This window comes from Raphanus sativus, chromosome 5, assembly GCF_000801105.2.
Source record: "Raphanus sativus cultivar WK10039 chromosome 5, ASM80110v3, whole genome shotgun sequence".
Classification (NCBI taxonomy): Eukaryota; Viridiplantae; Streptophyta; class Magnoliopsida; order Brassicales; family Brassicaceae; genus Raphanus; species Raphanus sativus.
In genome coordinates, this window is record NC_079515.1 from 14801132 (window position 1) to 14812792 (window position 11661).

General features: G+C 39.5%; 1 protein-coding gene across 1 annotated transcript; it reads left to right on the top strand.

Moving 5' to 3' along the window:
• Window positions 1–1153: 1153 nt before the first annotated feature.
• Window positions 1154–7884, top strand: LOC108856479 (uncharacterized). Its single transcript, XM_056985696.1, has 32 exons — window positions 1154–1271; window positions 1544–1647; window positions 1717–1888; window positions 1984–2099; window positions 2168–2254; window positions 2341–2457; window positions 2560–2623; window positions 2703–2845; window positions 3008–3055; window positions 3138–3206; window positions 3394–3469; window positions 3608–3738; window positions 3921–3980; window positions 4065–4134; window positions 4222–4286; window positions 4364–4425; window positions 4502–4625; window positions 4706–4763; window positions 4855–4967; window positions 5043–5120; window positions 5223–5285; window positions 5398–5493; window positions 5577–5686; window positions 5964–6153; window positions 6280–6394; window positions 6513–6625; window positions 6715–6792; window positions 6975–7040; window positions 7136–7255; window positions 7332–7388; window positions 7475–7555; window positions 7646–7884. The coding sequence occupies exons 1-32, from the start codon at window positions 1154–1156 to the stop codon at window positions 7694–7696; spliced, it is 3015 nt and encodes a 1004-aa protein (XP_056841676.1). The 3' UTR covers window positions 7697–7884.
• Window positions 7885–11661: the final 3777 nt, after the last annotated feature.

Sequence of the window (11661 nt, forward strand, 5' to 3'; positions counted from 1 at the left end):
GACAATTATACGCCGCATTTTCGTTATTCTATGCTCTAGGCGAAGATTATGCGTTATACAGTTTAACCCAACCGAATTGATGATAATCGCCACGTTCATCAACCGTGTAGCGTATAGGCGGGCGTAAAATCGTCTAGGCGGGCGCAATTTAGAACAGGGGTTAAATCAAATAGGCAAACATTTCCATTGATTGAAACTCCATAGATGGTATCAGAGAAGAAGGAGAAGACTCTTCGATTTTTTCTTGAAGAAGGATACAAACCGTAAAATTCGTGCGCTTGCTGTTTATCGGGCTGACTAACATGATTGAACCGAAAACCCACAAAATCTTAAGGAAAAGCTGGAAACAAAATGCACAACATCAGTAAAAAAGACAGTTGTCGTGATCTCCTTATACGATTTAGTGACGTGGCACAACAGGAGTGAAGCAACATTTCTTTATAATAATAGATGTCCGCGTAAGTAAACTGAACTTATGTTGATTTAATGTAGTCACGAAAGGATGTATATGTTGATCAGATCATGGTGGTCCTTTCCAAAGGATACACATAAACTAAGGAGGAGACCTATGACATATATCTTCTTCTTCGGCGTGAAGATATAAAGTCGTGCCAATCAAATTTGAGATGCAGAATAAAGATAGAAGGTACAGCCTCATGTTTGAGATTTGGTTCTTTGATAGTTATCTTTTCATGCTGTCATGTTGTTATGAATATGGTTTTCATTTTCTGAAACAGCTAACAACCTTCTGATTTAGTACTGTTAAGACTGCTAGGTTCGATTCGGATTATAATCAAACTTCAAAATGCTAAGTTCATAAGGCTCGTTCTAAATATTTTTTGTATAATGATTTGAATCCCGATTTTGTTTTTTTTTTCTCCGGTTCGGTTTTGGGTAGATACCAAGTCCTAGTCTGTACATTTTGATTCTTGAAAATAACGGTTCGATTTGAAATTATTTGGTTACCAAAAACCTAATCATACCAAATTAAAGCGCAGATCGATTGCGGTTTAAATTGGCCCGGTCCGGTAAAACATATATCCAACAGCTTTCCTCTATAAAGGCTCCGACATCAAAAAAATCACGGAGAAGGCGACTCCGTCTCTCGAACATTCCTACATAAGATCGAGCGCGAAAGTGAAAAATTGAAACAATGGTGGTGGACCAAGATCAGCAATGGCTTCTCGGCTGCTTGACGGCGAGTCTCGACCCTAACCAGAACGTTCGTTCTTTCGCTGAGACCTCACTCAATCAAGCCTCTCTTCAACCAGGTATTGTGTCTTTCTTTAATCGTTTGATGGATTCATTTTATAGACAACTGAAAAAAAGAAAAAAAAAAACTGTCTCGTTGTTGATTTAGATGAATCAAAGAAGATTTTAGATTCTTTGTCTTTGTAGGGTTTGGCAGCGCATTGTGCAGGGTTGCTGCTAACAAAGACCTCTCTTTGGGATTGCGTCAAATATCCTTTTTTTACATAAGCATAGATTTTTTTTTTTAATTGATAAAGAGTAAAGGAAGGGTTTTTCTTGTGGAGTTCTTAACTTACTGTTTACTTAGCTGCGGTCCTGTTAAAGCAGTTCATTAAGAAGCATTGGCGAGAGAACGAGGAGGATTTTGAATATCCTCTTGTGTCCAATGAGGAAAAGGTATTCTTGGTGGATTTCCTGCTGCCATATAGTACATTTTATGGATTTTCTTTTTGGTTTTGTTATTAGGCTCTTATTCGAGGACTACTTATGGGCTCGCTTGATGACTCTCATCGAAAAATCTGTACGGCTATTAGTATGGACATATCGTCTATTGCCACTTATGATTGGCCAGAAGACTGGCCTGAGCTTTTACCCTTTCTCTTGAAGTTGATTAGCGATCAGAACAACATCAATGGAGGTATATCTGAGACATCTTCTTTGCTGTCTCTCATTTGTGTACACTATTTCATGAGATCAGTCAAGAGTGTTTCCTTTTGTTGCCGAAATCAACAGTTCATGGAGCTTTGAGATGTTTGGCTCTTCTCTCTGGTGACTTGGATGACAAAGATGTGCCTACACTGGTACCTGTGTTGTTTCCTTGCTTGCACGCTGTCGTATCCTCTCCTCAGGTTTGTATCACGTTTTTGGCTCTTCTGAAGCTCACTCCCCTGTTTTAATCATCATTTTGTATATGTAGAGCTATGACAAGTATATGCGAGGAAAAGCCCTTTCTATTTTTTATTCATGTATATCTGTTCTTGGAGCAATGAGTGGTGTATACAAGGTACTTTCTTTACATTAATTTGAAATGTGTCTTTCTTCAGCTACTTCTGTTTATCAGTTGACGTATGTAAAGTGATTTATATTCAGACAGAAACTACTTCCTTGGTGACTCCTCTACTAAAGGTTTGGATGAATCAGTTTTCACTTATACTGGAGCATCCTGTGCAACCTGACGATCCCGATGATTGGAGTTTAAGAATGGAGGTTCGTCTCATCTTCTGATTTTTGTAAATTTGTTCCCATCAAATGGCCGGAGTTGTTTAAAAAGTCCCCTGTCTTTGTGTTGGTTTTGTATGCTCTGATTAGGTATTGAAGTGCTTGAACCAGTTTGTACAAAATTTCCCATTTCTGATGGACAGTGAATTGATAGGTATGTTCTCAGCTGACCCATGTTCTTAGTTTATTCATACATATGCATCTGAATTTTTGAAGCATCGTTATTCTTGCAGCTATTATGAGGCCATTGTGGCACACATTTGAGTCATCTCTACAAGTCTATCTTCAAGCGTCAATTGAAGGTGCGGAAGATTCATATGATGGAAGATATGATTCAGATGGTGAAGAAAAGAGTCTTGACACCTTTGTCATCCAGGTAACTTACCATTTTCTCTATCAAGGTTTTTCCTTCAAGTTCTCGTTTTCGAATTTAATCTTTTGATTATAGATGGGGCATTCGGCTCATAGATTGTAGTACCTTAAATGAGTTTGAGTCCCAACTGACGCTGGATTTTGCATATCGGTTTCCTGTGTGCAGCTATTTGAGTTTCTGTCAACCATCGTCAGCAGTAGAAGACTAGCAAAGGTTTGGCTCAAACCTTTTCAGTCTTCTCCTTCATTTTGGTCGTATGCTTCTTTGGTTTCTTACCTAAATATCTTCATATCAGGTCATCGCCGGAAATGTCAGAGAAATGGTATTTCAAACCGTTGCTTTCATGCAGGTTACAGAACAACAGGTAAGGATTAATCGTGCATTTTGTGCCTACTCAAACATGATAGGATATAGTGGTTATATTTTGTCTGCTTAAATCTTAAAAAGGCTTCAATTAATATTTATCTTGCTTGTAGTACAATGTGATCCCTTTCCATTATATCAGGTCTCCGAAAATCACACATATCTTTGTTTTTTCCATCTCTTCTCAGGTTCATACGTGGTCCATGGATGTAAACCAATTCGTAGCCGATGAAGATGAGAGTAGCTTCAGTTGTCGTATATCAGGTAAGCTGTGTCTCTCTCTTTTAAGTCAAATTCATGTGCTTATATTTGGCCAGATACAAGATTTGGTGTCATATGCGTATATGTATATGCAAAAATTGATGAATATGTAACTATACAAAATTACCTGCTGCACCACAGGTATACTTTTGCTGGAGGAAGTTGTCAATACTTTTGGTAGGGAAGGGATCAACGCCGTTGTAGATGCTGCTGGAAAGCGGTTTCATGAGTCCCAAAATGAAAAGATCGCTGGTTCTCCGTCCTGGTGGAGAGTAAGTGGACTTTAATTTCTCTTTGTATTTGTATTTTTTTTTAAAAGTCTGACAATCTATTACTTCTCTTATTTTCTTTTCCAAAATTGTCACCAATTCTGTTAATTTTTCCTTTTTTTTTGTTTCTACCGTCTGTTTTCTTTTTACCTTTCCACTTTACTTTGATATTTTCCATTTGTTAGATAAGAGAAGCTGCTCTGTTTGCTTTGGCTTCTCTTGCTGATCAACTTGTTGATACTGAGGTTCGTGTTTCCATAGAAATGTTAATACGAAAAGGTTATTATGGAGGGACACATGTTATCCTTAATATTGGGAAATCTTTTCAGGACTTGGGAACTGACCCTGCTAATTTAGCTAAATTTGTTGAGCAATTGATAATGGAAGACACTGGAACTGGTAGGTTTTGTAAAATTTACTGCTCCAACTTTTTAATCTTATGTGGTATTCAAATTGTGGTGTATGACTGGACCTTTTATTCAACAGGGTATCATGAATGTCCTTTCCTTTATGCCCGCATATTTACAGCAGTTGCTAAGTTCTCTTCTGAGGTGATTTCTGATTATCTTTTCTTCCAATACAACTTCAGTCTGGAATCTATGAATTGAATTCTTTTCACGTTAATCAGATCAACCCTGGAATTCTTGAGCATTTTCTCAATGCTGCTGTTAGAGCTATTAACATGGACGTGTATGTTTACTACCCTTCTGCTCGCAGTATCTTTATCGTCAGGGATAAATGCTAATTCACTAGATTTTCTAAACAGGCCTCCACCTGTAAAAGTAGGCGCATGTCGGGCACTTTTGCAGCTCCTACCTGATATGAACCGTTCAGTTATTCTTCCTCAGATCATGAACTTATTCTCATCTCTCACTGATCTTCTCCATCAGGTAAATTATCCAATTTACGACCAATTTTGATTGTATGTCTATTTCCCTTGTGTCACTAAAGATTTTTGTTTATTTTTTAGGCTTCAGATGAAACTTTGATTTTGGTACTTGAAACTCTTCAACAAGCAATTAAGGCTGGTGAGTCAACATAATTTCTCTTTCCAGAAGTTTCAGAATCTAGTTAGATAACAGTTCTCACATGTTTATTACATTATGTATCATTTGCTAGGCCATGAAGCATCAGCCTCAATAGAGTCTATTATCTCTCCGGTGATTCTTAATGTGTGGGTGGCACATGTCTCTGATCCCTTCATAAGTATCGATACAATTGACGTCTTGGAGGTCTGGTTGTTATAAATAAATGCAATTTCCATGGCTTTTTATGCCACTAATGTCTTTCCTATGGCTGTCACACAGGCGATAAAGAATTCGCCTGGCTGTCTGCACCCACTGACATCAAGGATTTTACCATTCATCGGACCAGCTTTAAATAAGGTACTGTTCTGAATTATGATTTCTCACCTGTTTTTTTTTCCTTAGTCTACTATTTTCTCTTCCCTAGTTTCCTTTAAATGACATCTTTGTTGTGATAATCAGCCACATCAGCAATCCGAAGGACTAGTGAGTGGGTCCTTGGATCTTTTAACCATGCTTCTTAAGGCAAGTTATAGTAACTGAATTTTCATATAACATGAATAATATTTATTTGTGCTCAAGTGGGAATTCAGTATTTCTCGTGTTTTGCTGACTATTATTCTAGTCGTTTGTATAGGGTGCCCCAGGTGATATAGTGAAAACTGCATATGAATTTTGCTTTGATGCTGTCATTCGTATCATACTCCACAGTGAGGACAATAGTGAATTACAGGTGATAAACTTTTCCAAGTCTAGTTTGCATCAGCGTTATCTATCTACAAATGAGCACTTATCACTAGCCTTATAATTTGTCAGAATGGAACGGAATGTCTGGCAGCTTTTATATCTAGTGGAGGACAAGAATTACTCTCTTGGAGTGGTGATCCCGGCTTTACCATGAGAAGTTTGCTTGATGCAGCTTCTAGGTACAAGTTTTCACTTAAAACTTTTTATTTGTGTGTGTGTGTGTGTTTTTTTTTTGTATTTCGATGTTGTGCATATGTGAATATATATTGGCAATACTGGCGGTATTTTAGAGTATTCTTCTGAAGAAATAAAGGTTATATATCCACATTTCTTGGAACCATTTGATTAAAAAAATGTATTGAGCACCTTGGTTTGTTGGGTTCTCATGGTTCCAGTTTGTATCTGTTTAAATGTACCGTCCCTCTATGCTAAATTGTTTTCCCAATATTGGTGCAGGCTTCTCAACCCTGATCTGGAATGTTCTGGATCTCTATTTGCTGGGAAGTACATTCTCCAGCTTATCTTGCATCTTCCGTCAGAGATGGCACCCCATGTCCAGGATCTGGTTGCCGCTCTTGTAAGACGGATGCAGTCTGCTGAAATTTCGGGTTTCAGAAGCTCCTTGCTGTTGATTTTTGCCAGATTGGTATTCTTCACCCTTCACTTGGATAGTTTTAGCATAATAATGGTTCCTCTCTTTTTGCAAGATGATGTTCAAGCTCCCTGTCATGCGCTGTAACCTTGGAAGCATCGGTTTACATTGATTTTTCAGGTCCATATGAGTTTTCCAAACGTGGATCAATTTATCAATCTACTTGTTAGCGTACCCGCTGATGGCCATGAAAATTCATTTGCCTATGTTATAACAGAATGGACTAAACAACAAGGCATGCATCTCTAATTGCGTTATCTAGTTCTATGATTGTATTTGTCTACCTGATGCATCACAATAAGGGTTTTTTTCAGAGCGTTTCAACTTATGATTGGTTAAGGTTCTTTGTTCAGGGGAGATACAGGGGGCATATCAAATCAAAGTCACATGTTCAGCTCTGGCTTTACTACTGTCAACTAGACATTCTGAATTCGCGAAGGTCAATGTCCCAGGGAATCAGATTCAGGTCTTATGCTGTATAGCCTTGATATCTTTAAAAGAAACTAGATTCACCCTCTCAGCCTTAACAGAAACTTGTCTATATTTCTTGTACAGTCCAATAGTGGCATAACCACGCGCTCAAAAGCTAAATCTGCTCCGGAACAATGGACCATTATCCCTTTACCCATGAAGGTATGTTTTTGTTTGAACCTTAATCTCAACATTCTAAACCAACACGCTGCAAGTCAGAAGAGACACAGTTATATCTTGACTATTTGTGATGCCCTTTACAGTTTCTTAACTGGCTATATCCTCCTTTTGGTTCATCACTCTAGTGTATGCTTTCAGAAATTTTACATTATTGGCTCTTGCAGATACTGGCATTACTAGCTGATACGTTGATCGAAATTCAAGAGCAAGTTTTGGGTTGTGAAGACGAGGTTATTATGCTTCCTTGATCATTTTTTAATCTCCTTTCCTGTGTCTTAACGTTGAGTGGAACTTCAGATGCTAATTCTTTTCTTGGGAGTAGCAGGATAGCGAATGGGAAGAAGTCCACGAAGGAAATGCTGAAGCTGAGAAAGAGTTGCTACGTGCCTCTCAATCAAGCAAACCCTCATATGACCAACTTGAAGCAATGGCTCGAACTTTTGAGGTCTGTTTTCTCCTTTACCTATAAAACTATATCATTAAACCTCATCCCACCAAAGATCGAACCATTGTTTCAACAGAACCAAGATGATGGGGATGGTGATGATGACTTGCATGCCATCGACCCCCTTAATGAGGTGACATCTTGTATTCTACATAGGTGCTCCTATTTCTCCATATCTTGATTTGTCTCATCATTTCTTTTTTTCGGTGCAACAAGCAGATTAATCTGGCAAGTTATCTGGCTGATTTTCTGTCGAAGTTTTCGAGTGGAGACCGACCTTTGTTTGATAATCTTTGCCAGGTAATCGTTTCTATCAATCCATATAACGTAAAAAGATCTTGACCTTGATAGTCGATATGAACTGTTTGGCGTGTTTTCCAAAATCTGCAGGGGTTAACACATGCGCAAAGAAACGTGATCCAGACGGTACTGAAACGCTAGGTTTGGCGTCACAATCCATACATTATATGTTTTGAGTGTTGCTTTTTTGTCAGTCAATTGATGCTTGGGGATTAAAGTAGTAGCAACATCCCTTTTGTAAGAGTGTCAAATTTTCACATAATAGTCAAAGTACTAATCATCTTGGAATTCCTAAGAATATCCTCCAGTTTGAAGATTGTTTTTCTTAATTTCTTCAGCATCGTTTTCTTATATTTTCTGCCAAGTATTGTAGATAACATGGTTATATAATGATTTCTACCAGAAAACTAAAAAATGAAAGCTGATAAAATAAACCATGGTAAGTATTTTTAGATATAATTATTATGTTTTGGAGTTTATTTATAATGTTTACAAGTTTTGGAGTGATTTGGAATAAATCGGTGATTTGGAGTAAATCGGTGATTTAGAGCATTTTGAAAATAAAAGGAAAAAATATCCGAACTGACCATCGAACCAGACAAGAGATCGACATTCAGAGTTAATAATCAATCGATGTGCATCCTGTACCATCGATCGATGATAAAACCGTAGAAACACAACTTGGTTCTAGCCAACCTAAAGTTTCTACTAAATTATAAGATTACCCCTGACCGATTTTAATCTAATATTTATTTGCGCTGCAATTGTTCTAGGCAACACTTACTTACATTATTTCTTATTTTCACAGCAAGAATATTTAGGGTTTTTAGTAGTTTGGAGAAAAGATCCAAGACTAGTTCAGAGCTTTGTATTGAAACTCCATATTTTTTATTTATGCTATTTTTATTTATGTTCATGATTTGTTTAGCTATGTCTGAGTAATCAACCTATTAGATTTGGATTCAAATATGTTATGAAAGATTAGCCCAAAATATATAATTGCTAAGTTGCTAGAGATATTCATCATTAGAAATGAGTTTAATGCTTGTGTTCTAGAGTAGCTAACTAGAACCGATAATAGGATAGTTAGGATCAATCGACAGCTTGGTGTTCTACCAAAATAGATTTTTTGAGCTAGGATTCCTAGAAACAAATAGAAGTTGATCTAGGACGCCTAGTGAACACATTCAACCTGATCGTTAAAGCTTGCTAGAAGATCGTCGATCGATAATCCAATAGATTAATCGATCGACGACTCGAAAGGTGTACTGATCGATATTCCTATAGAATTATCGATCGACACTTTCTTCATCTCAACAAACAGAAGTTGAGGTCTGAAGACCTAGACAATAGATAGTCTAAACAAATGGAAGATGATCGACTATTGCTTACATTGAGTTCTCACATATCTCGCATGCTGCTTAGTATATGTACTACTATAATTCAGATTACCTTAAATAGAAACCTTAGACTTAACTATTTCTTATTATTGTTTAAACCTCAATCCAATCAACCGAACAACTACCTTGTTCACCGCTGCTTATTTACTTTAAGTTACATTCAACTTAGCTTAATCACTGCTGATTAGGATATATTGTGCGTCATAGCTCTCTGTGGATTCGATTTCTAAGTATTAAAATTGATCCTCTTATTTAAGAAAGTAATTCACTCCTAAGGTTAATTTGAGTGATATCAAATTTGGCACCGCTTTCTGGGAGCTTTGATCGCCATTAGATCATGTCTAGTCCGATCTAGTCTAGGTTTTCTTTGAATCTAAAAATTTCATAAATTTTTGTCTTGTCATTCAGATGCATGCCAAGCAGTACCAGAAATAACAAGGAAACACCGCTGCTCTTCTCAGATCCTGCACGTTTGGAACGTACAATCCACAAAGGGAAACGCTCCGCATTGATCAAAAGTATCACTCGCATACCACCGTCGACCGACACTCGCATACCACCATCGACCGACATTACTCTACCGTCGATATTCGCATACCACCATCGACTGAGACTACCTGTCTGTCGACTGATACCTTCCGCCTGACATCGATTGACGTTTCACATCATACATCAATCAATGCTCAGCCGCGAGACATGGTTGCAACTCTTATTCTCACACAAGAAGAGAATGGGGACCTGCATGATCAGGATAGTCATCTGCAAAATGCAGCAGGTCAGAGAATAAATAATCAAGGAATTGCAATCCATGATATTGATAATTTAGCTACAACTGCTGCTAATGTTGTAGATGAGGCAGCTCGACCAAGAACATTGGCTTATTACAACCGTCAAGACCAATACTACGCCAACAGATGTACTATACGTCCTTCAGCTATTCAGAGGAACGATTTCGAGCTGAAGCCCCAGTACTTTACACTCGTGGGACAGATACCCTACTGTGAGGTACCACAAGGCGACAAACAACGAAGCCGAGTACGAGGCTCTAATAGCAGGATTGACACTTGCTAAGCATATGGGAGTAGAAGACATACAAGTTTTCAGCGACTCACAGCTAATCATAAGCCAGGTCCAAGGAGATTACCAGACCAAAGATCTGAGTATAGTCAGATACCTATCAGTGGCTAAACGCCTGCTCGATAGGTTCCAAAGCTGCAAGCTTACTCAGATCCCTAGGGAACAAAATTCCCAGGACGACGCTTTAGCTAATCTAGGGTCCACCCAAGAGACCACGAGTCATATGAGCATTCCACTGCTAGTGCTACAATGGCCAGCAACAGAGAAAGAGGTAGAGCCTGAAGAAGTATCCGTTGTAGACGAAGGCGAAACCTGGATGATCTCCATCATCAACTATCTCAGGCATGATTCCCTACCTGCAGATCGAGACGAAAGCCGAAAGGTAAGGAGGCAAGCAGCCATGTATTGCCTCCCCGAAGGGAAATTATACAAAAGGTCCTTCTCTGGACCCTACCTACGATGTCTCACCCCTAGAGAAGCTGCTAGAATCCTAGAAGAGCTCCACGAAGGAGAATGTGGTTATCACTCCAGCGGTCGAAGCTTGGTAATCAGAGCCAGAAGGACCGGTTACTATTGGCCTACCATGGTGGGGGACGTCCTTAAACAGGCTAAGTTATGCTATCTATGACAGAAGCATGCACCGGTCTCTAACTTTCTACCGGAGAACCTCAAATCTCTGAGCTCCCCTTGGCCCTTTCGGAAGTGGGGCATGGATATCGTAGGGAAATTCCCAATGGCACCGGGGAAGAAGGTCTTCCTCCTAGTGGTGACCGACTATTTTACAAAATGGGTGGAATCTGAAACACTAGCCAAGATAACAAATCTCCAAATCAGGAAGTTCATATGGACAAACGTGATCACACGCTTCAAAACCCCTCATGAAATTATCACCAACAACGGACCCCAATTCACAAGTCACAACTTCCTCCCTCCTTCAGGTGGGAGGAAGATGTCGCAAGGAGGGCCAAAGCTTACCAGAAGCAGGATCAAAAGTCCTCCAAGCCAGCCAGGAGCAAACGCAACGAAGGTTTCCATCCTAGGCCTACGAAGGAGACGAGCAATCCAGGCAGGGGCAGGTACCAAAACCGTCCCTTGGCCAGATCCAAAGGAATGGTCGTGTCTACATGACCCGATATCTCACATCTGTCGATATCAAAGCCGGAGCTGGTTGGCGTCCTACGACAAATGGGCCAACAGGTCAAATAGCCCCCAAAGATGAAGGCCTCAGATTCCAATGGAAATCCTAAACGGTGGTGTGAGTTCCATAGTGATCACGGCCACAACACGGAGGACTGCATAGCTCTAAAGATAGAGGTCAACAAGCTTCTCAAGAGAGGCCACCTGAGGGATTTTCTCTCAGACAAGGGCATGAACCTCTTAAACAGAGACGGTCCTTGTCTCCCTACCGAAGCAGCCCCTGCACTGCCACCACAACAGGATCAGGTAATCCATGTTATCTCAGGCGGATCAGAAGTAAGTGGAGTCAGTAGTGCGGCTGCCAAGAGAAGCACTCGCAATGCCAGGAACAGCCAAGAGGCCGAAGGTACTAAGCATCTACTCTTTGGAATGGACGAGATCAGCTTCACCACGAAGGAGCAGGAGAAGTCCTAGCCCCTCACCACGACGCCC

Excerpts from the sequence above, each read along its gene's own strand:
- LOC108856479 (XM_056985696.1), top strand. The coding sequence starts at position 1,154 with ATGGTGGTGGACCAAGATCAGCAATGGCTTCTCGGCTGCTTGACGGCG. Across the intron at positions 1,648-1,716 it reads TTGTGTCCAATGAGGAAAAG|GCTCTTATTCGAGGACTACT; the intron begins GTATTCTTGGTG and ends TTTTGTTATTAG. Across the intron at positions 3,470-3,607 it reads CTTCAGTTGTCGTATATCAG|GTATACTTTTGCTGGAGGAA; the intron begins GTAAGCTGTGTC and ends GCTGCACCACAG.